This window comes from Salvia hispanica, chromosome 4, assembly GCF_029641045.1.
Source record: "Salvia hispanica isolate PSC_SH4W2 chromosome 4, Shi_PSC_v1, whole genome shotgun sequence".
Taxonomy (NCBI): Eukaryota; Viridiplantae; Streptophyta; class Magnoliopsida; order Lamiales; family Lamiaceae; genus Salvia; species Salvia hispanica.
This window is the reverse complement of record NC_142695.1, coordinates 50,737,860-50,762,098: the sequence shown is the minus strand read 5'-3', so window position 1 is coordinate 50,762,098 and position 24,239 is coordinate 50,737,860. Positions and strand designations below refer to the sequence as shown.

General features: G+C 35.2%; 4 protein-coding genes across 6 annotated transcripts; 2 read left to right on the top strand and 2 right to left on the bottom strand.

Annotated features, from left to right (window-relative positions):
* Positions 1-2,616: 2,616 nt before the first annotated feature.
* LOC125195344 (uncharacterized) lies at positions 2,617-3,387 on the top strand. Its single transcript, XM_048093505.1, has one exon. It carries the CDS (start codon positions 2,617-2,619, stop codon positions 3,385-3,387), a length of 771 nt encoding a protein of 256 aa, XP_047949462.1.
* A 1,050-nt stretch (positions 3,388-4,437) lies between these two features.
* On the top strand, positions 4,438-10,167 carry LOC125192899 (inositol-pentakisphosphate 2-kinase-like). 2 transcript variants are annotated; one of them, XM_048090573.2, is made up of 9 exons: positions 4,438-4,758; positions 5,096-5,242; positions 5,982-6,185; positions 6,627-6,774; positions 7,226-7,272; positions 7,397-7,507; positions 7,667-8,266; positions 8,714-8,885; positions 9,775-10,167. In XM_048090573.2, exons 2-9 carry the CDS (start codon positions 5,141-5,143, stop codon positions 9,786-9,788), a joined length of 1,398 nt encoding a protein of 465 aa, XP_047946530.1. In that variant the 5' UTR covers positions 4,438-4,758; positions 5,096-5,140; the 3' UTR covers positions 9,789-10,167. The 2 variants fall into 2 exon arrangements, with proteins under 2 accessions (XP_047946530.1, XP_047946531.1); XM_048090574.2 differs by having other exon boundaries at positions 5,083-5,242.
* A 566-nt stretch (positions 10,168-10,733) lies between these two features.
* On the bottom strand, positions 10,734-17,270 carry LOC125196720 (Ankyrin repeat family protein with DHHC zinc finger domain-containing protein). The gene is made up of 13 exons (XM_048095332.2): positions 16,881-17,270; positions 16,657-16,797; positions 15,996-16,108; positions 15,780-15,859; positions 14,605-14,768; positions 13,929-14,067; positions 13,745-13,844; positions 13,102-13,153; positions 12,917-12,988; positions 12,687-12,785; positions 12,340-12,418; positions 11,580-11,728; positions 10,734-11,077 (listed from the first exon to the last, which is right to left on the bottom strand). The coding sequence occupies exons 1-13, from the start codon at positions 17,124-17,126 to the stop codon at positions 10,889-10,891; spliced, it is 1,623 nt and encodes a 540-aa protein (XP_047951289.1). The 5' UTR covers positions 17,127-17,270; the 3' UTR covers positions 10,734-10,888.
* Positions 17,271-19,748: 2,478 nt separating this feature from the next.
* On the bottom strand, positions 19,749-24,022 carry LOC125196137 (protein ZINC INDUCED FACILITATOR-LIKE 1-like). 2 transcript variants are annotated; one of them, XM_048094521.2, is made up of 16 exons: positions 23,836-24,022; positions 23,498-23,538; positions 23,226-23,286; positions 23,055-23,157; positions 22,867-22,969; positions 22,717-22,770; positions 22,527-22,589; positions 22,047-22,096; positions 21,872-21,947; positions 21,396-21,596; positions 21,227-21,314; positions 20,871-20,956; positions 20,676-20,783; positions 20,418-20,465; positions 20,238-20,326; positions 19,749-20,086 (listed from the first exon to the last, which is right to left on the bottom strand). In XM_048094521.2, the coding sequence occupies exons 1-16, from the start codon at positions 23,984-23,986 to the stop codon at positions 19,948-19,950; spliced, it is 1,461 nt and encodes a 486-aa protein (XP_047950478.1). In that variant the 5' UTR covers positions 23,987-24,022; the 3' UTR covers positions 19,749-19,947. The 2 variants fall into 2 exon arrangements, with proteins under 2 accessions (XP_047950478.1, XP_047950479.1); XM_048094522.2 differs by having other exon boundaries at positions 20,418-20,462; positions 23,836-24,021.
* Between the last annotated feature and the right edge of the window lie 217 nt (positions 24,023-24,239).

The following is a 24,239-nucleotide window of genomic DNA, read 5'->3' as shown; positions in this document are numbered from 1 at the left end:
TTCAACTATTATTAAGCTAGGGCTTCGAACTTGAATTACTCAATACTTCAAATCTCACGAGCTTATTCAAATTTAGTTGAATTCAAACAAACCTTTTAAGTTTAATTTAAGTTTTAAAATGTTTACTATTTTGTTCTAGAAGTGGGCTAGTTTTCTATTACAAAAAAGGTTAGTTAGACACTTGGTCAGAGACTTACAAATATGTAACTATAGAATGTGATTAATTGCTAATTCATTTTTTAATCATTAGCTATAACTAATTTAAGACCATATCATTTTAGAGATCTAATGATTTATAAATTGCCATGCGTAATTTTTTTTTATTTTTTTTTATTATTAAAGGATAATAGGAGTAATAACTATTAATTTAGGGTTTTAAAACACAATGTCAATATAGTGCATTACAATATATTAACACGAAGACATGACAATGTCAACACAATTTCATATTGTACCAACATTGTATTGACATATCATGTAAGATGTAATCATATAAAGCTGCTTTACAAAATTTATGAATATTTACGAAAATTTTATTAAATTTTGAAATCGAAAAACATATGTATATAAGATCTCGTTGGATTCCTTATAAAATTATCTTTAATTTGATATATGTTGTGCGAAATGATAATTTAAATCAAGACAGTTATAAGCTTTTAAAGTTTTGAGATATTTTTTAAAAACTAGTTATAACTAATTTATTGTTAATTGACATTTTTTGTGCATGATACTAACACTTAGGGCTAAATAGTTTTGGCTCTTTATTTGAAGATCTAATGTCTATCATTTAGTTGTAGTTATCAATTTAGGTGAGTTGGCAATATAACACACCCCTTATTACTATTTACTAATGTAGGAATGTGATCAAATGAAACTCTAAATATTGTACAAACTCAAAACTATGATCTGGATCATTGAAAAATGTCAACAGATCACAAAAAAACATCAACAGGAAAATGTCAACAGAATTTCAACGGTAGTTAATGATTAATGTTGTGTTGATATTGTGTTGATACTGTGTTGACATTAAAATCTTGAAATTTTACACTGTATTGATATTGTATTGAAACTGTGTTGAAGAGTTTTGAATTTGTACAGTATATAAGTTTGCATCTTATCGCTACCCAATATATATATATACTACAGTACTATAGAAACAGTAGCTTCTATCCACTTTGAAAACTAAAAGAGAACGTACATTCACACAAACTAAAACATACAAATTATAGCCACAACATGATTATTCACATAATAAATATCCTTAATGAATATATAATCAAATAAAGTGGAAATTAAAATTAATAAAACCAAATGATCATCTATCCCTAATCTTGTCTCCCTCACTCGGAACTATCAAATCAATTTATATTTTTGAATTATTTCATTTAAGAAGCCAAATACCGAGCAACATGTTAAACAAGTCTTAATTTGTTTAGATGCTTCATAATCGAAAAATGTAGCTCATGCATTTATGTGTACATACATTTATCTCTATATTTTGATAAAGGATATCATGATTAATTGGCTTGGAGAGGATGAGCCTTCACAAAATTAGAAAGACTTTTACTCCCAACATTAGAAAATTCTATTTTTATTTTTATTTTGCTTTAACTATCCAAAAAGTGGAGTATATCCTATATAGTAAATATATTATATATGTACTTTAATTTATGAAGATATTAAGGAGGAAATGTATATATGGATGATGCATCCATTCTTTCGAACATTTGAACCTTTAAGATTAATGATGATTTTGAATAATATATTTCTAAATTAGAAATTATTGCGTGTAAATATCCGGACTTAATAACTTGTCAACTTATGAGGGATTGCACATTTTTTTGCAGCCACAAAAAATATTAATATAAGATTCTTCTGATTTTGTACATGGCAATTAAAAACTTGTTTTGATTGTAGTATAAAACTTAAAAAAGATTATGAAATGAACATAGACAATATATTGGTCGATAAATACATGAACTTCAATTAAAATGAAGATGTTTTGATTAGATCAAACTAGATTAATTAGTTCATTTTAGTTTAGTATATTGTTCAAACAAAGCTTGTACTCTTACTTATTATATCAACTTCTCTCTTATATTGTGTCTATTTTCCACTATAGCATTTTTGGAAAATTTCACGAATTTGAAATTTCAAAGTTTGATATCTCCTCGAGGAATTAACCCAAATTAATGTTATATGGAGAAAGATAATTTTCATAAATAACAATCAAAGAGGTTTTGCAATCTAATTAAGATAAAAATATTAAGTGAAATTGTACAAAATCTGGATAAATATAAAAGGATTCAACCGTGTGACTATCAAAGCCTAAACTTGCATGTTTAAGTAGGTAGCTGTCATAATTAAATTTTCAATTTCAAAACTTAGTCATAATGTCTACTTATTGCTTTGTTAATTAAGAAGTTAGCAAATAACAAAGTTTTATTTTCCAAATTCGTCAAAAGGTAACGCCACGCATTGAAGGTAGATTGGGATATTTTTTCATAATCATAGGATCCATAAATAATTAATTTCTCTAATCATCCAAACAAACACTATATATAACCCCTCTTGAATCAAACTTTCAAACACCAAACAAAAGAATATTAATTCACTATGGCATCCCTCGAGCCATGTCACTCGGAGGCCTCCAACATTTCCGTGACATCAAAAAATAATCGCACGATCAAGGAAGAAGAGGACGAGGAGGATGAATCCAGCATGAAACACGAGACCATGTCGCGTGTCGTGCTAGATCTCGGGCCGGCCAACAACGAGGCGAGGGATAAAGGAAACCCTAAAAATTCAAAGCTCCACGAGCTTAATCTTTTCAACCCTAGCGACGGCCCTAAACCATCAAAGTCGAAAACTTTCACCTGCAGTTTTTGCTGGAGGGAGTTTTCGACTTCTCAAGCACTGGGAGGCCACCAAAACGCGCACAAACAAGAGAGGGCACTGGCCAAACACCGCCACAACATGGTTGATGCGGGCCCCGACGCTCACCCGCCGATGCAAGGCTACTCCTACTACCCCTTCTCAACACACATGCCTATCTTTAGGTCACATGGGTTTAGGGCACAATCTAATATGATTCACCCTAAACCCTACCCCTACCATCACACGCCGCCGCTGTTGCCGTCGCAGTACGCCTATTCCGTACCTCGGGAGAAGATGCCCCGGCCCTACCTAATTGACCCATCACCATCAACACCAGATTTTGCTTTGAAGTTGGAAAATTTTCCGTCACGTGATTATAAGTTTAATTTTGGAGTTATTAACCCTAATTCTTCTACTAGGACCAATGAAGGTGATGATAATAGGCTCAGATTGGGAAATGTTGATGATGGGAAGGATGATTTAGGACTTGATTTGGATCTTAAGCTTTAATTAGTGAGTCTTTTATTTCGATCTGATTTGTTAAGTACTCTATTAGTTATAATTCCATGATTTAAGTATCAATTGTTGGTATATGTCTATGCACTTTTAATTTCATCTTCTTCTACTTACTTTTACTATTGTAATTCCATAAATAAATTGAAGGAGATGAGTTGTGGCTGTTATGCCGTATGATTAGAATATGATTTTAGTGTACATAGTTTGAAATTCGAACATGTATAAATTACTTTGCATATTCGAATATATCGTTATTAATGGACATGATCAAGTTTTTATTGCTTGTATATTTTGTCACCAATGAAAATCTCTTCTCAGTTGGAAATAATTAAATTTGGATAATATCTTAAATACGGACGCAAATTCAATGTAGCAAATTGATTGGCCCTAAAAAAAGTATATATATTGAGGTTTGAATTCATAAGTATTGATTTTTGAACTTAATTAGATATCATATGCATGTTTACGTTTTTAAAATATTAAGAATGTGGTCTTTTTCTAGTACAAATTTATCATTAAAAGGGATAAGAAAATATGGAAAACATTTATCACATTTAATTTTTCCCCATATCTTTTTATCTCAGTAAAGTTAGAATTGAAAAAAAGAGAAAAATGGATTGGAGTGAAAATAAGGAAAAATGGATTGTTCGAATGAACCAAAATTACCTATAGTAGATGGGTAGTTAATGAAAATATGTATATTCACGATTAAATATCGACTTTTATGCTGAAATACGTCGAAATATAATACTTCACTAATGTACATGATTCTAAAGTATATCGGTTGTCTTGAAAAAAAAAACAATCTTGTGTCGATTATCTCTTGCAATCATTGATTTTTTAGGATCAAGCCAAACATTTTTCACTAATTACTATAATTCATATATTTGAAATATTGTATGTAAATAATGTTGTGAATTTTGAAATAGTAGTTATTTTCATATACAAATAATCCTCTTCCAACAAGATTTATGAATTTAGCCCAACTTTTAAATTAGTTAAAGCCCAAAGATTTATTAATTTGGCCCAAAATTAACAGCACTTTCTCTCTCTCTCTCTCTCTCTCTAAACTATCCTCTCTCTATTTCGGCGACTGTCTCCTCCGGCGAATGTCATCGCCGTCCGTCTTCTCCCACAGCCGCCGCTGCTTTCCCTCACTGCCGAAAAGCAGCTTCGCGTCTTCTTCGCGCATTCCCCTTCGGTCATCAATTCCGCTCTCAAACTCTTTTCCCCGAATTTCATTGAAATCAGAGAATAAAACCCCTAATTCCTCTCCATCCTCCAGCGAGCAGCGTGTCCTCACCATTTTTCTACCATGCACATATGTGAGGCAACTCAAGGGCTACATTGTTCCTTATAAGTGAGGTTGGTATCGATAGCATTTGCACTCCTTTCCCTTGATGTTCTCTTATAAAAATGCCAATAATGAATGGTGTGATATAATTTCTGATTTACTGCTGATATGTTTTGATGCGTTGAATGAATGCATGTGCCAATGTGTGGAATCATGATTGTTCAACTGAATTGTGTATTGAGTTTTCATTTTTTTTTTGCTTAGACTCACTGAGTCCAGTATTTAGTTTGTGTAATTCATTTCATATTGAAGGAACCTTGACTTGGATTACAGTTATGCATGCTGTTCATTTTCTTTTTGGCAATTTGATTACAGTTATGCATGCTGTTCATTAGTGCTTTATTGCAGATTCTAGACCTCCTTGTGTGCGAAATTGGGACCGGAAAGAAGTGGATGGGTGCAATTTTGCAAGGCAAAGATGCGGAGGAATGGACTTACAGAGGAGAAGGAGCTGTGAACCTAGTTCTTGCTTATTGTGGAAGCTCTCCTCATTTTGTACAATTTTCTCTCTCTTGCAACTATGCTAGATCTTCTGAAGTTGATTGCTAGAGTTGACATTTTTTTTTTCTTTTTGGAAACTAGAAAATTGTAGGCAAGTATAAGGACAATTGCTTATTTTTTGCTGTTATCTTGTTTTTCTTAGATTCAACTTATTGATATTAAAACTCATCTCCTGGTGTGATTTTGGTGTTTTTTATTTTAAACCTTTTAAACTAGCTGGGGGGGGGGGGGGGGATGGATGGAATAAACTCAATTTTGCACCCTTGTAAGTAGATTTTTTTTGTGCAAAGAATTAAGATCTTCTAGGTTTACTATTTAAAAAAATGATAAAGTCATTATAGATGCCTTCCTAGATTTTACATTTCTTGAAAGTTGGTCCTCAACTTAGACTTGCTGTAAGTTACCTTCATAAATATTATGGTGGATCATCATTAATTGTAATGGATGAAATAACTAATGTATACACATTCATGTTTGGAGTGATCGAAGTATTGATATTGGACTTATGTGCATGAAGAGGCAACGGCTTATTTTATGAATCAAAAGGGTAAATCTCTTGTTTGATAAAAGTAGAAGACCTTAAAAGAATAATCTCATGAAGGGGATACACAATTCTATCACTTAAGTTATAAAGAGAGACTTTTAATACATCCATAGATGGTACCATGGCACTAGTATATGCTACATTTTGTAAAAATGTCTAAATGCGTTCACTTTTCTCTCATGCATCTAGGTTGGAAAAGTTTTAAGGATACAAAAAGTTCCAAATGATAGACCTGAATGTGAGAATGGCCATTCAGCCCTTGTCAACCATGAATCCTCCTTGTGGGGAAAATTTGAATGCATAGTTTCAGCACCTACAAGGGAAATTGCGGAGCACATATATGTACAGAAAGTAATGTGTCCACTCTTGGGATCAGAGCATGTTGACGCAGGGGTAAGATATTTTTCTAGAAAAGTTTGGAGCGAGCATTATCATTTCCCCCCTTTGTTTATAAGATCATGATATATGATTCTACTTACTTAGAATCCTAGTAGTGTTTTTATTAATAACATCTTCATGCACGTTATGCTTGTTCGTCCCAATGTCCAACACTTGTATGTCAGAGTACATGTACTTAGTTTACAATTCTATTTTTGTATGTTGTAACAAAATAAATGGTTAGTTGATGTGTATTTCTTTTAGTTGGACGTTTTAAATGGATGTACACTATTAAAATGCAATATTTAGTACATTCAACACAGCACACAATGAAGAATAGTGGGTTGGTGACTTGGCTTCACATGAAAAAGTGAAGCATTTTATTTTCATTTTAAGGACTCATATATTTGTTTCTGGTGTAACTGAGACAATGGATTTATATGCAAATTGCTGCAGATCCATGTTCTTGTGTCAAGAGAATTTTTGGAGGCAGTTGACAATAAGGTTCTTTGTCAGCGTCCATCATGGCGTGTTGATGCTGCCAGAATCAATTCCCTTCATGACTCGGTTCTTCTAATTTCTGATCATTCAGTGTTTCCTCATTGTATGAGATGCATCTCAAGTTTGTTTGGATATATATTTTCCTATTGGTTCTCTGATTAAAGATGAATTATTGAACATATGTTTCAGTTTATGCTTGCTTGAGCTATTCGGAGCATATTTTCTTTGTACTGTGGCAGACTGGCAGTTGCTAAAAGTTTTCTTCATAATGAATTGTTATTTGGGTGTCGAGCTATGAATTTCTGATGGTAAGAGGGTAGTGGGTCAAATTAGGGCAGACGTGGATAAATTGTTTGAAATACAAAATTTTAAGTTTGACACATTAATTTTATCTGTAATTTATACTCAATTGTAACTCAGTAGCCATCATAGACTATCTATCAAGGATCACTGTTCATTAATTGATGCATAGATTAATGGTGTTGTACTTTCATGCGAGTCCCTAATTGTTGGACGAAAACATGATGAATTGATGATCATGGTTTTTCTTTCAGTTTCAGATTCTCTCAAAGAGGATTTCTGTGTGTCTGTTGAGATAAAGGTGCTTCCCTAGTGCTTTAGTCCTACTTATGTGCACTATATCTCGTCTACAGATGCCCACTTCCTTAACAATTTTTATAGGAGTTCATTACATTTTTCTCTTTTTCTCTTACTCTGCAAAACAGCCCAAAGGCGGATTTCTTCCCACTTCAGAATTTATAGCTGAGGGAAATGCAGTCAAAAAGAGAATTACTCGATTTAAGATGCACCAAGCTCTAAAATTGCATCGAGGAAAGGTAATGCCTAGATATGTAACCTGGAAATAAAATTTTATGATTGATGCTCATTGTAGCTTTTAAACTCTGTAAATGACATTAGACCCTTCTATTTCATGGACTATTTTTACTTATAGAAGTGTTTCTTCGAGCATAACTGATGGGATTCTTCATATGCAGATATCTCAAATAAGTCAATATCATCCTCTAGATTTGTTTTCTGGATCCAAGGATGGAATACGAAAAGCAATTGAAACCCTCTTTATAACACCGCAGAATAATTTTCGTGTTTTCTTAAATGGTTCGATTATTTTTGGAGGCATGGGTGGCACCGCAGACAGCACTAGTTCTACGGCTGCTCAATCATTCCATGACGGACTTAAACATGTCATTTCAGCAAAAGATGGGATGCACATCAAGGGTTTTGTAGATCTGCTCACTGAAACTATTTTTAAGTCTGGCTTATTAAATCGGCTTCTTGAAGTACAGAAGCTTGATGCTATTGATATAGAAGGTGCAATTCATTCCTACTATGATATTATTTCTCAGCCTTGTGTGGTATGTCGGCAAATAGGTGGGAAAAAATCCCCAGCAAGGTATTCATCAATTCATTCAATGCAAAGGGATGATAAAGTGAGAATTGTGAGGGATTACTTGATATCAGCCACTGCAAAGGACTTAAGTATGATGATTAGTTTCAAGTCCAAAATAAATATGGAGGAGGAATCTCTACATCATGCTGTCTTTCTGGAATCAAGCAAGCAGACCTTTTATTACAAGGTGGACACCAATTTATCCTTACTTTTAGCATTATTATTTTTGGGAATCAATAGTCTTCAGTATGGAGTTTCTGAAAAGGTTTGTTTGTGATATAGAAGCATGAACTTGTTAAATTCTGGCTACAAAATTTACTAACATGATGCCTTTCATGCTATGTGATTTACAAGCATGGACTTCGCTTCCCGATCTGGATTTATGTATGAAGTTCCTGTTACTTGTTTATCACTTGCACTTTGTGAAGTTAGTCACAGATGCATGTAAATAACATTTTGGCATTAAATCTCCATGTCCATTGTAGTGTTCACTTATTAATACTTCTATCTTTTGCTACCTTGTCTGGAAATCCATGACTGTGTTAAATTTTCAAGGAGAATTATATTTTGTCTTCAGGATATAGTTCTTATAACTTATCTATTTGTTTTTTGCAATCTGACCACATTCTCATAGGCATCTTTCATTGACCTGGACATGAAACCGTTGAAGAAAATGGAATATTACTACGAGTTGGATCAACAAATTGTCAACTACTATGTCCAAATGTTGAAAGATACAGATGTGCTTGATTGTGGTGAGCCAACCCAAGAGTCACTGAATACAAGTACCGGTATTGATAATGGTGGTAAGTCCTTTCTTCTTCTTTTTCTAAGAAAAAACACATCTTGAGGTCCTTATACTATTAACATTTTCTTAGTAGAACAAGGACCCTAGTAAAACAGAAAAATTAGTACAAGAACTTATTAAAACAAACAGTAAAAGCACAGAGACTGAATGATTTACAAAACTCAAAATTTAAATTATGCACCCAATTTTTAACTTTTATACCATTGCTGAACATGCTTATACTTCTCCCTCCCCCCTCTCTTAACACCTACCCATGTCCATGTAAGTGCGCAACTGATTTTGGCTTGTGGATATTCATGGGTGAAATACAGCACCCCCTCAATAAAGAAAGGTGAATTCTGCCCCATATTTGCTCCTTGACTAGAGCTCCAAATTTATGTTAGTATGCATACTTGTTAGTATATAAATCCATCACCATATTGGAATATCAGTGAATAGAAGTCTCCAACTGAATCAAATTCAACATATTTAAAAAGCATCATTACCATTTCCAAATCTCAGTGCCTCAACATTGCAAATGCCACTCTTTTGGCATAATTGGTTGTCCAAGTTATGTATGTGGGAAATGAAATAATAGGAAAGGATCAGTCCTCCATATCATTCAGTAAATAATCAATCTCCTCCAGTGCTGTCTCACTGTTCATATTTGAGAGGTGACTCCAGTGTCACAAAACATAAGAGTAAGGTTGGTATACTGCACTTAGGTTACTCTACCTTTACACTTTGGAAAAATGTGACGGTGCATGTACTTGAGACCGATCATCAGGTTATTAAAAAACAATTTTGGGCCATATCACACTTCTGCTTTCGCTTTGCATATTTGTCATTTGCTTTATCTTTCTTATCTCTGGGTGCACGTGAACGTGTGGTGTATCATGGTTCTGCAGAAATGGCAAATTGATTGAGGAGCTCAGAAGAGAGATATAGATCGGCTTTCTTTTCTACGAAGAAAAGGTGTCAACTACTTCAGTATCTTCCAGTCAACATCAGCCATGAATTTATGCAGCTCGGTTTGGACCAAGAAGTTAATTGGAATATGGCTCGCTGGAAGATGACCACTCCTCGTGCGCTCTCTAGGCTACAAGTTAACCTTCTAACTGAATCTAGAATGTAATTCTACATGAAAGTTTAGTATTCTCATCAACATTAAGTGTACCAATTTTTGTTGTTGTAATTCAGTTCTAACTTCTAAGCTATACTCATAGTTTTCAGGCCTAACTTAAATTGTGTAAACAGCCAGCAATCAGCATGTGGTTTGCAGCAATTCGTTATCTTCTGTATTCTCTGTTGTTTCCTTAGTTGGCTGCTTTGTCGGAAGCATTATCTTTTCAAGATATTTTGCAGCCTTCTTGGAATACTTTAACAATTTTGTGACCACAGCCACAAGGAAGAAATATAAGAAGTTAGTTCTTGGAATCCTTTGTAGTTGTTCCCAAAAGAATGTCAAATATTTAAGTCGATTTTTGCCTTTGTTTCATTTACTCAATAGAAGGAAAATAATAGTATAAACATTTGGGCATATTACATATATTCTTTCACTTAGTCTTTTTTAGCTCAAGTCAACTTCATTATTTATGCAAATCAGCCTGATTAATTACCAAAATCTGCCGTTGTTTTCTCATTTTTAGGTTGTCCCATTTAAAATGAAATATTTCCTAAAATGAAAACAACTTTATTTCTACTTTCCCCACTCTCTTCATTAACTTATAAAACAACACTACATAAAATCAACACTACATAAAATCATGTGCCAAAAAGCAAATTCTTCAAAAGTATTTGATGGGAGTATGGGACGGAATGAGTGGTTTTGATTTAGATTTTGATGTAATTCAAATAGAAAAAAAAATAATAAATTCATCATTATAATTATTTGAAACATATTTTTATTCACATCAACTTGTTTTTTTAATCAGTAATGTTGCATTATACAAGAGGATATTAACAATCAAATACATTAGTGTATTATGTGACAACATGGGGCTTCTCTATAATTCGCATATGCTATCTGGCCACCTGCTGCAGGGGAGGCCAAGAAATCTCGTTGTCGTCTGTGTAGCCGTGTATTACAAAATCCGAGCAATTCTTCCAACAGCCATGATTATATGGGTTCCGGAAGCGCCCATCTGGCCCCCGAAGATAGCCATAGCGTATTGCGTTTGACAATTCGTTTGTGGTGATATTCCGAGCAATCTACATAGAGGAAAGGTTGAGAGCCACAGAGCAAATGCAACAAATGCTGATAAATTATAAATTCATGTACTTCGGCAACAACACCTAAAGATGATTTACTTTTTTAAGGAATTTGCAGGCAAATTACAAATCTAGGTGGAACAAAATTCAACTTTTGTAGGCAATCATGCTATTAATCACACACTAAAAAGAATTCAAAGAGATATGTAATGTGGAAGAGAATTTGAAGGCTTAGTTCAAGGGGGCATCCTTCTGTTTGAGCAGATTGGTAGCAGTGTAGATGCATCCAAATTATTGAAAGTGTATACATGATGAATGAATAGGATAACCGTATCGGGAAAAAGAATTTTGTGATTTTTGCAATTCTTGTTGACCAATGCAAGTTATTTAGTCAAGATAGAATCGTAGAACAATCAGCTATACTGGAAAATTCGGCAAGCAATTCCTAAAAATAAAATGCATTATGATTTATGAAAATCTGAGACAATAAAAAAACCTTCACCTGGGTAGCCTGCATTGACAATAAAGTTGCTGAAGCAATAAAGATAGCAGTGTCCATAACCAGGAACGCGATTAGACCGGGATGGTTAAATATTATGAAATGGCTCCAGCTTTCACCAGTTGGCACGGGTAGTACAGATGTCCAAATTCCTATTGCAAAAAATAATAGATCATTTTAATTGAAAATCAGAAATAATCCCTAGCTTTAGAAAATTAATTTCCGGAAAGAAGCAGGATCAGAATTCTGCGATTTGTAATATGGTCAGGGTATATCACCATGAAAATACTCATAGCCCAAGGTGTAAGCAAAAGATTTTGGACATTAACTTGACGAACATCTTTGTATTTGCTAAAACAAGTTCTGGAAACGAACATCAAATGGCTACAAATAAGCACTTTGACCAATGCAATAAGTGTGCATGAGGATGGAGAGTGTTGGAGGTAAGCAACCACAGAAATAGGGTTTCACAGAACTTTAGTGTTAAGCATACTTGAGGTCCAATGCAATCATGGGGTAGGTAACTCAAAGTGGCTGCTAAAACATCTGATATTCATTGAAGCTAACCTATTTAAACAAGTCCTGAGTGATCCTACCATCCAGAATTGACATTTTTTAGATTTTATAAGAAAACCAAATCAAGAAAGGCTTATTCATGCTCCAATGCTGAATTCAAATTTCAAACAACAAATATCAGAACATTTTAATATCAACTCTATCTCTACAATTCACAGTTAGAAGATATGCATTTAGTAGAACATACTCTGTAAAGCAACTGCCCCGCCAATCAATGCTGTTATAGTTCCGAAGCAGAGAAAAACAACAAAATCCCGCTTGTTCCTCTGCAAATCCAAACATGAAGTGCTAAGAATGAAAACACACAGACGCCAAATAATAAAGAGAAAACAAGTCAATAGAAATTCATGCATCTACAGAGGTTTGGGAATGGGGATATCTTGGTTTGAGCATATGTGTTGGCAGAAAGTCTTAATTGCTACATTGATAGAATGAAAACTAGTTAAATCAGATCCAACATCCTGTTAAATAAGTAAACCAAAACAGAACAAAGATGCCGAATAGCCCATTATTCAGAAATTTAAAATCATGTACCTTTCCCACACAATTTGAGATCCAGGGACAGTGGTGGTCAAACTGCTCCACACAGCGTCTACATATGGCACAATGCTTGGAGCGAACTGGTCTTATAATCTGGAAGGAATGTGCAATCAGACATAACCCAATTATCAGAACATATAAGCCACTATTCATCAAGAGATCATTCCAAGAGATCGGCAATTAACAGTACATTCAGATTTCAAAGTATGGTATTATAGAGGAACCTTGCAGGTAGGGCAGAGTTGAGACCAATTTCCATTCCAGTTGCTATTCAAATCAATATTCAATAAAGGATCCTGGGTGATATATAGAGTCAAATCAGCTCCAAATAAAGTAACAAACACTATGACAAGGGCGGTTTAGCTTAAAAAATCATGCTGTAACCGACTTGTCAAAAGGAGATCAGTACCTCAGCATCAGAATGGTTAGCAGTTCCAATTTTTATATAACCTGGATCTGCACTGTAGTAAAATGTAAGACATCATCACTAACGTCCAATCAAAAGCTTTAGCAATAGGAACAAGGTTAGATTGTTTCAACAATCAACATACAAGATGAGGATAAAAAGAAAGAAAGAACTTTCCTTGTAATTTTGTTACACTAGACAGGGTCCATTTACTCTCATTCAAAAATGCAATTTCCTTGTATTCTTATTTACACTAAAAAGTGTTGGGTCCAGCACTCAGAATATGCAAGGTTTCAAAGTTATAGAAAAACTTCAAGACTCAGAGTATGTACTTTTCCAAACAATACAGCTCAGAAAATATTTTTTCCCTTTATTTGACTTGAACTCAGCCCTTATTTCCGTGTTCATAGATAATAGATATCAATTCTGTATAACAGAAACATCCCATCATCCACTAAAATTTTCCTAAAACCCCATTTTTTCAATCTATTCATGACACGGGTAGAAGTAATACTTCTCTTCCTATGCAGTATAGGCTCTTCTATTCACGGCATACGAGTATAGTACATTGCCTCACTTCAAACAATAACATACATTTGGACTCTCCAAGATCAGTTATATTATACTATGAAAGTAGAAGCCTAACCTACTGCACCGGGCGAACATGATTAAAGAGCCAACAGCAAAAGATACGCCCGTCCATCCCCAAAGTCCAACAATTGCAGTAACTTTTGTTAGATTAGGAGCTGACACAATAAAGAATAATGATCAGTTAGGTAACTGGTATGCTAACATGGCTCTCGGAAAAATTAAAACACATGTCGGCTTACCAAAAAGGACACAGCTAATGAACAGTATCACATTAACAACCACTAATGAGAAAAGAACTGGGGCATAACCAACTGTTCCATCATGTCTAGAGCATATCCTGTGTTTCCAATCCTTGCTTCTTGCCCTCAATGCATTTGACTGCATCAGACCAAATTATATATTGTTATCCTGATGATGGTGTGAAAAAGTTCTACAAATTACGATGAAACATCACGATGTTTTACAAAAAGAGATTGTCATTAGTTAACAGTATTTGTCGTTACTGATGAGGATACAGTTTCCTCTCCAGAGATCTATACAAACTCACTTAACGTTCAGTTGAATAGGATTATTGAAATAAAGCAAGCCATAGTTACACACCCCACCTGAACTAATTTCCACAACTATTGTCATGCCTAGTCTAAACAGAAATATCAATAGATTGATGACTTCTTGATCTTTAAACTCAATGATCTATATGAATATGCTTGACCAAGTCAACACAGTAGCCACTACCAGAACAGCACTTAAGCTCATTGCTCTACATAGCACAGCTCTCAGAACAGCAACGATACAGAAAGTTAAACACATTTCAAATGCTATCTCTGAAAAATATACCATATGACAACTCATTTTTCTCCACAAGTAATGTGATACGAAATTACTGCAACTACAAGTACCAATGGAGTTACATACAAGGAAAAGAGCGATATGCCGATGACCTTTATCAGAAGCAAGCTCCAGGGGAGTTTTCCCCGCCTTATCTTTCACCAATAATTCCTCCTTCGAACCTGCATGTGCAAGCACACTGCAGGCCTCAACATTTCCTCTCAATGCAGCCCAGTGCAAAGGCGTACAGCCTAGACAAAAAAGTAATAAGCATAAGTTAAAAGGAAGGAGGTAAATGGTTTCAGTTGCTCAATTGACCATTTACCAATGCCACAAAATAAGGCGATTAAAATTTAAAGGAGGGAAAATTAAATAGTGACTTTCTACTAATATACTATAGATCCCTTACTCACAAAACTAGATACAAATTTTAGACACTTTACCACTGGTTGGCAATGATGGAAGACAGAAAAAGGAGAAACGAGAAATATATCTATCTGAAAATCATACATTTTACTTAATATTTTGAAACAAAACAAAGTAGAGTTTTATAAGAAAATGTATACTATATGTACATTTTCCTCGAAAATCAAATGGAGGAAAAACTTCTTGTCTGTATGGTTTTGTCATCTACTCTTTTAGTCTTTTTCTTTCTCCATAGATTAAAAAACAAGCAAGCATTTGTTCCTGGTTCCCCTAATTAAATAGCCAAAAAAATTACTAGACACCAATAGTTTTCCACTGAATACAACAAAGCAATAATGACTAGACATCTAAGGTCCATGAAGGATGTTTTCCAACAGAACATCAATATATTTTTCATAATCAAAATGTTTTCCTATGCCTCGAACCAATTAGCTTGTACTTTCCAAGAAAAAGCTCTTTGGGGCATCTATAAAATACCCTCCTTGAGTTTCCCCATTAAAAAAATTCCCAGCCGCATAAACTAGAAAATATAAAGACAAATGCAGCCTTCTCCCAATTCCAAGTTGCATGGAGAAAATGAATTATCTACTGTAAGTGTGTCTGGAATCCTAAAATCTTTAACTACAAGGCTAAAACAAACACATGAAGGTAAAAAACAGATTGCATGTGCATATCATAAAGAATAAACAACAGAATGCATAATTGGCAAAATTAACAGTGAATTTTATCCAAGAATCATTCAATTTTGTCAACTGAAATTATTAGTTATCACTTTATGATATAATCTGTTTTCGTCATATGTAGCTCAGAGAACCTTAGAATACATTACATCCTACCTTCTTTATCCTGTCTTCCTTGAGAAGCATCTCTAAACAAAAGCAATCTAATAGTATCGGCAAACCCTTTAACGGCAGCCCTGTTTAAAATCAAGAGAAGATAATATCACTCTTTTACACGAAGAGGAGAGCCAATAAGCAACAAAAGTGGTTGAAAAGAGAATTTTGGGAAACAAACAATGTAACTATATAAATGACATAGGATTATTTACACACCAGTGTAATGCGCTCCTTCCATGACTGTCCGGTGCATCATAATCAGCTTGATACTTAGCTACAATGTAATTGAGGAATGCTGTTTGGCCATACTGAGCAGCAACATGAACTGCCTGTTCTAAAAGATTTATTATTAACATAAAGCAACGAACAGGAATGACTCAATTAATAAAATGTTTCCATTTTTTAACTATACATTCTGGAATGCAAGTAAATAGACCAAGAGAATTGCATAGAAACAGAAATTCCAAAAAAAGTCATAAACTAACATCAAAACATAACTTTCGGAGAGAAAGAGACTTGAGCAAAGCAGGTAAATAACATGAATAACCCTTTATTTATGCTCATACCTCCATCCATAACCACAATTAAAAACTGGTCTCATCATGCATATAAGGCAAGTTTCTACTTTTGTTATACTCAATGTTATCACATGATATACTCAATTTTATCACATGATTAACATACACGACCTAGAGAAATCACTACTATTGACATCAATTGAAATCTCTCCTACATTTCAGCATCGTTATACACTTTCTGTTCTAAGTTCTAACATAATAATAAGACAATACAAAACTACAAAACCATCGATTCTAGAGCATCAGCAAAATAATTCCCCAATTTTTATTTTTACTTTCAAACAAAATTCTTGCATTACCCGATAACCATTCAAATCATCAGCCTCAACACGAGCCCCATTCTGCAACAGGACATCTGCAGCTGCTATCGATCCACGAACTGCAGCCCAATGCAATGCCGTCTGTCCCGCATTATCCTTCGCATTCACATCTCCACCTCTCTGGCAAACCGAAAATTTCGCATAAATTCAACCGGAAACAGCTCAATTTCAACCGGAAACAGCTCAATTAGTTGAGAAAATACTTCAATAATGTATTGGCAAATGTCGGCGAAGTTGTTGAGAGCGGCCCACTGGAGAGGGTAGTAGCCGTTGCCGTCAGGATGGGAGACAGAAACGCCATCGTTTTCGACGAAGTTCCGCAGCTTCTCGAAGTCTCCATAGGCTGCGGCCGAGTAAACGTCGACGATATGGACTTCGTTAGGGTTCCCATTGGCAGGCTTCTGTTGGCTTGAATCCGAAACAATTTCGATTTCAATTTCAGACGCCATTGGAGAATCAACGAATTCTACTTCAATTTCTGTGTTCTCTTCACATCAAAATGAATGTAAATTGTGATCGAAATTTTTTTATGGAGGTTTAGGGTTTGAGGTTTGAGAGTTTAACTGCATCTGATTCCACTGTAGTTGACGAGCTTCAGCTATAATTTTTTTACTATCTTATTTTGACTTTTAGTAGTAGTAAAATATCTAAAGATTATTTTTATTTTATTATTATTATTATTATTATTGTGGTTGTTGTTGTTACTGGTATATGAATAGAACATTTATAATTAATTACAATTAAGACCTTTTTAAAATCGATCTAAGGCTATTTCATTACTTGGGCTCACACATCTCAAAATCTCCTCAGGCTATGAATGCTTAACCTTGGAGATCCTATGAGATCGATGCTGGAAAATTAGATCCACGTAATTAGGTGATACAATAGCACCTATAAACTTGGTAATCCCTCCTCGAATATGCATTCGCATATTTTCGATATTCCTCATTTTCAGACGTGGTTCGGTTCATTCATATCCTCCCTGCTTCTAAAATAGGAGTCGGTCCTTGCCCGTGCCTCTGCACCGATGATATGCTCTTACCCCAATGTTATAAAACATCATTTTCATTCATCGTTGTGATTATATAGTGTGTGTGAAAATGATACTAATATGATGATATTCATCTTTTGTTATTCGTAATATTGTTTATAATCCGATAAAAATTACTGTACAAAATCGTTGAATCCTAAGCTTTCAACTTATATTTCGATTCTTGAATTATGGTCTTCAATGCTTTCGTGTTTTACTCGCATCCAAATAATAAGTGTTGCATGCAATCATTTTAGTTGTTCGTAAATCAAAATGCACAAATAATCTTCTCCGTGATTTATTTATCATATATAGAACTTAACGGATACAAAATGAGGCATGAAAACAAGCTTAATTATATATGCATGCATATAAGCATGCTTAGTGCTTGTTTAAATCTACGTACATTTTATTTTATTAGTTGGTGTATAAATGGAGAAGACTATAAAGGATGATATGTTATATACCACCCCTTAACTGATCCTCGCGATGTTAAACACAGCCACAACAAAACAAAAAATCGGACGGAGCAACGAGCTAAGGAGGGTTTTCGCAAGAATGGGAACGCCAGTAAGGGTGCCGTTGACAGTGCTGAGGATGGGGCAGACTGTGGAATTGAGAGGAAGGTTAGCGACGACGTTGCATGGTAGTACTGTGCTGATGACAGGGCCTAACGAGCCAAGTAAATTTGGCAAAGTGAGGTTAAAAACACCGGTGGAGTTGGTGACGCCTTGGGCGAGCGTCACCACGTTGCCCAAGAGAGTGGTGCAGTTAAGCCTCACCGCCACTCCCGGGATCCCTACCGAACCAGGGGGGCAGTTTCCGCTGGATGTGCAACAGATTCTACCAGTGACGGAGCCAATATTCTGCAGTAATTGGCCGTAGGCAAGAGGAGTCGCGGTGGCCAAGAGGAGGAGAGCCACCACAATCAAGGCCGGGGATTGCTTGTAACCCATTGCTACTTGTTTCTTTGCTATGAGCAAATCTTTATGTTTCTGTTTTGATTTGCCGTGTTTCAATCTATGGGAATGCACTGCTATTTATAGTGCATGTAGTATTATTAATATGTATGAGTTGAATTTTAAATTCGGTTATTCATTATTAAATGCTACAATTATTCATCCTTACAAATAATGGATGCATACCATCAAATGCATTTTGTAAACGGTAGTAATACCAAATTGAGTTATTGGCAACATTAGTGCTTGTGTGATAGTATTCTATATTTAGGCAATAGGCACTGCCAAATTTATCCATTAATTCAATCCAAGTATTGTCAACTGTTTCGTTGTTTGTCTATACATGGTGTCACCATAGTTAAAATGACAACTAAGACAGACAATCTTTGATATATAGACAAGCAATTTGTGATATATAGACAAAGAGTCTGCGAAGCACTATGGTGACATCATAGTTAATGACAATCTAGGGAAACAATATGCGATACATAGACAAACAATCTATGATATATAGGCAAGCAACTTGGCATATGGTTCCAAGTGATCTGTGATACGAAATCAAAGATAATAAAGCAATATGCGATACATAGGCAAACAAGTTTGTCATGTGGCAGACTAAGGTTGAATCTGCTCTTAAATCTAAGAGTTCTCATTGGCGGTATATTGTCATCTTAAGAGCGTCCACGATAGTCAGCCTGGATGGAGGGGCACCGCGGCCCAGCCCGCAGCTCACTATTGTAGGGCTCCGGCGGCCGCCGAAAAACTTTTTTTTTCTGTTTTTTTGGAATAAAATAATGTGATTTGTGCCAATGAAAAAATAATGTGATTTGTCGCACTTTCCAATCCAATATCAGTCTACAAAATGCGTTAAAATGCATGCACATTGTCAGTGGTTAGGTGGTTCTTGAAAGAAAATAATGAGTAATCCTCTTGTGGTGTGTACAACATTAATCTAGCAATATTAATCTCCATTCCAAATTCATATTAGAATGTTTGAACCGATTTAAAACAGTGATATGAAACTCTACTAGAAGAGCTTAGATATAATATTTTTGATGAAAATTGATGATACATACTACGAATAAGCTTATAAATAAGCAATCGCAACACTAAAATATGAATTTTAACGTACATCTTTTACATTGTTACATACCCATCCATGGGAGTTCTATGACAAAAAGAATTAAAGTTTTGGTTACAACAACATGATAATCTTCATGCTAATATTTGCTTTGGTTGCAAAGTTTGAATGGCTTACAAAAATTACAGTGAAACGCTGAATCAAGTATTTTGTCGTTCAACCAAAAATGGCTTGAATGTCATCAAAACTGCAATTGCCTCAATAATATTGAGGATGAAGAACACCATTTGATCTCCTGGAAGGAAATCGGCACCTAGGCGTGTTTCTGCCCATGAAAACCTGCACAAATTGTGTTACACAGAGGCAAGTTAGCAGGATGCCTATGTATATATGAGGTCTAAGACAATCTGTGCAATATGAAAACATCACTGCAAACCCGTAAAACGTAGTTTAAAAGGGTATATGAATAAGAGTCTGACTAGAAACTCACAGTGCTCCTCCTCCTAAAGGACCAACAGCTTTGAAAAGTGACATAAAGGTCATGGCCAGACCATTTGCTGCACCTCTTTGGTCTTGGCCCTGTGATCATTATTTGGTCAACACACTATTTATCAGAGTCATAATCACGAAAGCTCTATAATTGTTATGTATGAAACGATTGGAGAATTACCACAGCTCTATTTTGTAATATGAAGAGCCCTGTCACAATGGAGATCTGCTAAAAAAAAAAGATTCTATTAGGTGCAGCATTGTATTGATGAATATGCTTCCACTAGATTCTATTAACGATAAGACATATACGATTGTCGCAAAACTAGAGAATGTATAATGTTATAGAGACACGTCCCATATTCTATACCTTCAAAACATTAAACTTACACTCCCTCATTGTGGTGTAAAAAGGAAAAGAAGCCGTGTAATCACTTACCGATAGGACATTCTTCAACAGAGATGCAATATTTAACACTATAGATAGTGTGATCCCTGATAGCATGGCTATGTAGTGATAACTTGTTAAGAGAGGAATTGAAACAATCTGCATTCAAAAAAAGAAACCTCAACAAAAGAATGTCTGGAGTTCATATTCGCATCATATAGTATATGTCTAGTTCCAAGGCCATACTCCTAGAACTCGAGAAACCATGATGGGGCCCAAGATTTTCTCCACGATAGGATACAAAGAAGATTGGAAGACCAGAAGGCCTAAACCTGAAATTTGTAAAAGTGAGAATTGTATTAGAAAGAGAAGTATATTACCAGAAGACATGAGTGAGTGAGGAAAACTACCATTACCAAGGCGGTAAACATAATAAGACATGACATATTATTGCACAAAAGCTAAGTAATCATGTGGAACAGTATCTCGTCTCGTCCATAGGCTTATGAAAAAGTGACAGTGAAATATGTCATGAAAGAATATACTTTAACCTACTTCTATGTATATATGTTATATTATTAGCAGGAACCATTTAACCATACCTGAGATTGAAAGAACTGTTCCAACATCCTCGGTTGAGTAACCAAGCCCTCCAAGTCTTCGGGGGCTCTCAGCCCATAATGAGAATATCTGCGTGCGAATAGAAGTGAACCATTGTGATTGTAAGCAAGTTAGGAACTTAAGAAGTTAAAACCATCTATTATTACTTACCTCGGAGTAAGCCATATCATGGAGTGAGAAAGTGCAATATACTATTATGGATGACATGAGTGGCCAGTTCTTAAAGAGGCTTTTCTTTGAAGTCTTCTTTTCCTCCATCTTGTTAATGTCAGACTGTTGAGTTGCGGCCTCCAAAGTATCATAAGAACCTTCAGACGATGGACTCTCTAAAATGTGCGTGTGTAGTGATTCCTGCATCTCTTAAAACTTCATTAGATCAAATTGACATTGGAAAATCAATACAATTTTTTAAAATAATTATATAGTAGCAAGAGATATGCAACATATCAATTGCTCTTTGGAATCACATGCACATAGTCCAACAGCCTAATGTGTCTATTGATTTCTCTTCACACGACTCTCTTGTCTCCATTCATTTAATCTTTTGTGGATTTTCAGAATATACTCACTTTAAAACTTGGATTAAGCTTCAGGAAGTAAATAGAACAAGAGATGGAGAAACGTACCGGGATCCAGAAACAAACGATGGTTACAAATGCCGCAAATATCGAGGTCATCAGACAGGGCAGGAAATATGGGAATCTATCAAAATTCAAAAGGTTATTGAGTTAGAGTTCATAAAACCAGAATCTAAAAGTGAAATGGTTAAGAGAGACATGAGATGGAGTATAGCTAACACACCTCGCCCAAAAAGAATTGGACGTGAATATTCCAGGGAATTTGTCAGCAGGCTAAGACCAATATTTAATCAAAAGGGAAAAAAACTGTTAAATTGGTGATGACACGCACACGCACACGCACACATACACATACACATACACATACACATACACATACACATACACATACACATACATATACACACTTAGACATATAGTCATTCAGAAAAAAATTGAAGAATTATAGATATGTCCCCAATGAGTGCCAAAAGAAAATACACAAAACAGACTACAGTTTATAGGCCCTTAGGTAATTTTGATTATATTTTATGATCTGTAGTGGAGTAGGTAGAACTTCCCCCTTGGCCTTATATACAGTTTACAAATTCAAGATGGCTACAGAATGGTAAAATAATATCCAACCTTTGGCCGTTGCACTATAAGTCATACTTAGGATGAAATTCATTTACTCACACACAAACACAGACGGATATATTAGTACCTGAGCAAGAAAGCCTCCTAATGCTGGTCCAACAACTAATCCAGTACCCCATGCTGTGCTAACCTATAGAAGATTGAATTTGAGTTCTCAGGAATGGCTATGCGAAAACGAATAAATTGAGAAACACAATTAGGTCATTACTTCAGACCCTCTTAAGATCTTTCTAAAGAAACATACAACAAAAGCTTACCGCTGACAATGCATAAGACTGGTATTCATCACGAACTGTTTCACATGCATATGCCTGGTCATAGAGTGGAGCCATAAAATGAGGAATCCAACGGGGAAAATGAGTAAGAACAACAACAAAAACTAGCATGTATAAATTGCTACTAAATACCTTTATTGGTCCAAGTAAGCCATTCATAATTCCAAGAAGAGACCTCGTGATGATGGCCATCCAATAGTTCACACTAAGGCCAAACAGACCATTGAACACCACCCTGAAAACAGATAACCTCCTTATTATTTGGATGCCCAGATTGATACAAAGCTTAAAGAGTTAAAGTAAAGAAATCAATCACTGACACTGCGATACAGCCTATGATTATGACCGGTTTCCGACCATATCTATCAGCAATTGCTCCCCATAAGGTAGAACTTAAAGCTCTTCCAAACATGTATGAGGACCCTTCATAAAGTGAGGAATAAGTAGAGGAAGGTTACAAAGAATATTAAGAAGAAAAGAGGTTGGCCTACCCACAAAACCAGCATAATAACCAATATCCTCTTCTCTATCTGCAATGTGAAAATCCCTTATCTGCAACAGACACAAAGGAGAAACGATTCACAATTTAAAATGCCCTCAAGTTTTCTAGAATCCTTATGTAATGCCATATTGGTAACTTTCTTCAGTTAATGACTGTCTCGACTTACCAAAAAACTTTAATATACTTTCAACTGTCCAACTTGGACAACAACGAATATTATCCCAAAATAAACAGATGATGAAAACGGAGTTAAATGCTTACCATGAAGTAAAGGAAGGGGTAGAGAGATGATATTGTTAGAGCTGGAACAGAAAATAGAAGGTTCAGTACTAAGTGATGGAGGTGGCATATGATATGCAGCTAAAGCAATTAAATGAAGCTAAATTCGTTATTCGAAAACAACACTTGAAAAGGAAAGTTTCCATCATTCCACAGCAAATGTTTGAGTTTCTGCACTCTCCTTGATTCAAACTAGTACTCATGACGATGAATTAACACAAGTAGATGCGTCAAATAAATTAAATAACAAAAAATGAAATAGATAATTAAGAAAAACAAGAATCGCGAAGGTCTGTGCGATTAAGCAAGGGTTTAGTTACCAGTGGCGAGCACGATGATCCAGACAGTGAGAATTTGCTTGAGAGGAAGGCCTCTCTGCAATTGTTTGGTGCGATCAACCGCGCAGCCTGGGCAACCCTCCACGAAGTCATCCTTTTGCAGTAAGCTCTCCGAATTTTCAACCGCAGCCATTCCCTATCTCTCTCTCACTCTCACTCTGCTCAAAATGAGAGCCACAGCAGCTATATATACACGCTTAATACATACACATGCGAAGCACGTGAATAATACCCCCATTGCATTGCTGAGCACCTATATTTACTACTCCATTTGTCGTGAGACTATCAAGTACTATCAATCATAACTCCTCTTTGTCGTTTTATTATAATTGAATCAATAACCAAACATCTACATACTGAGTACTTTAATTTTTATTTTTATTTTA

Coding starts and splice junctions, on each gene's coding strand:
- LOC125195344 (XM_048093505.1), top strand. CDS start 2,617: ATGGCATCCCTCGAGCCATGTCACTCGGAGGCCTCCAACATTTCCGTG.
- LOC125192899 (XM_048090573.2), top strand. CDS start 5,141: ATGGGTGCAATTTTGCAAGGCAAAGATGCGGAGGAATGGACTTACAGA. Junction 7,273..7,396: donor GTGTGTCTGTTGAGATAAAG/GTGCTTCCCTAG, acceptor TCTGCAAAACAG/CCCAAAGGCGGATTTCTTCC. Junction 7,508..7,666: donor TAAAATTGCATCGAGGAAAG/GTAATGCCTAGA, acceptor CTTCATATGCAG/ATATCTCAAATAAGTCAATA.
- LOC125196720 (XM_048095332.2), bottom strand. CDS start 17,126: ATGGCGTCTGAAATTGAAATCGAAATTGTTTCGGATTCAAGCCAACAG. Junction 14,068..14,604: donor GGCATATCGCTCTTTTCCTT/GTATGTAACTCC, acceptor GGTCTGATGCAG/TCAAATGCATTGAGGGCAAG. Junction 13,845..13,928: donor CATTAGCTGTGTCCTTTTTG/GTAAGCCGACAT, acceptor TTATTGTGTCAG/CTCCTAATCTAACAAAAGTT.
- LOC125196137 (XM_048094521.2), bottom strand. CDS start 23,986: ATGGCTGCGGTTGAAAATTCGGAGAGCTTACTGCAAAAGGATGACTTC. Junction 23,158..23,225: donor TTATTATGCTGGTTTTGTGG/GTAGGCCAACCT, acceptor CACTTTATGAAG/GGTCCTCATACATGTTTGGA. Junction 21,597..21,871: donor TCGTTTGTTTCTGGATCCCG/GTACGTTTCTCC, acceptor TAAGAGATGCAG/GAATCACTACACACGCACAT.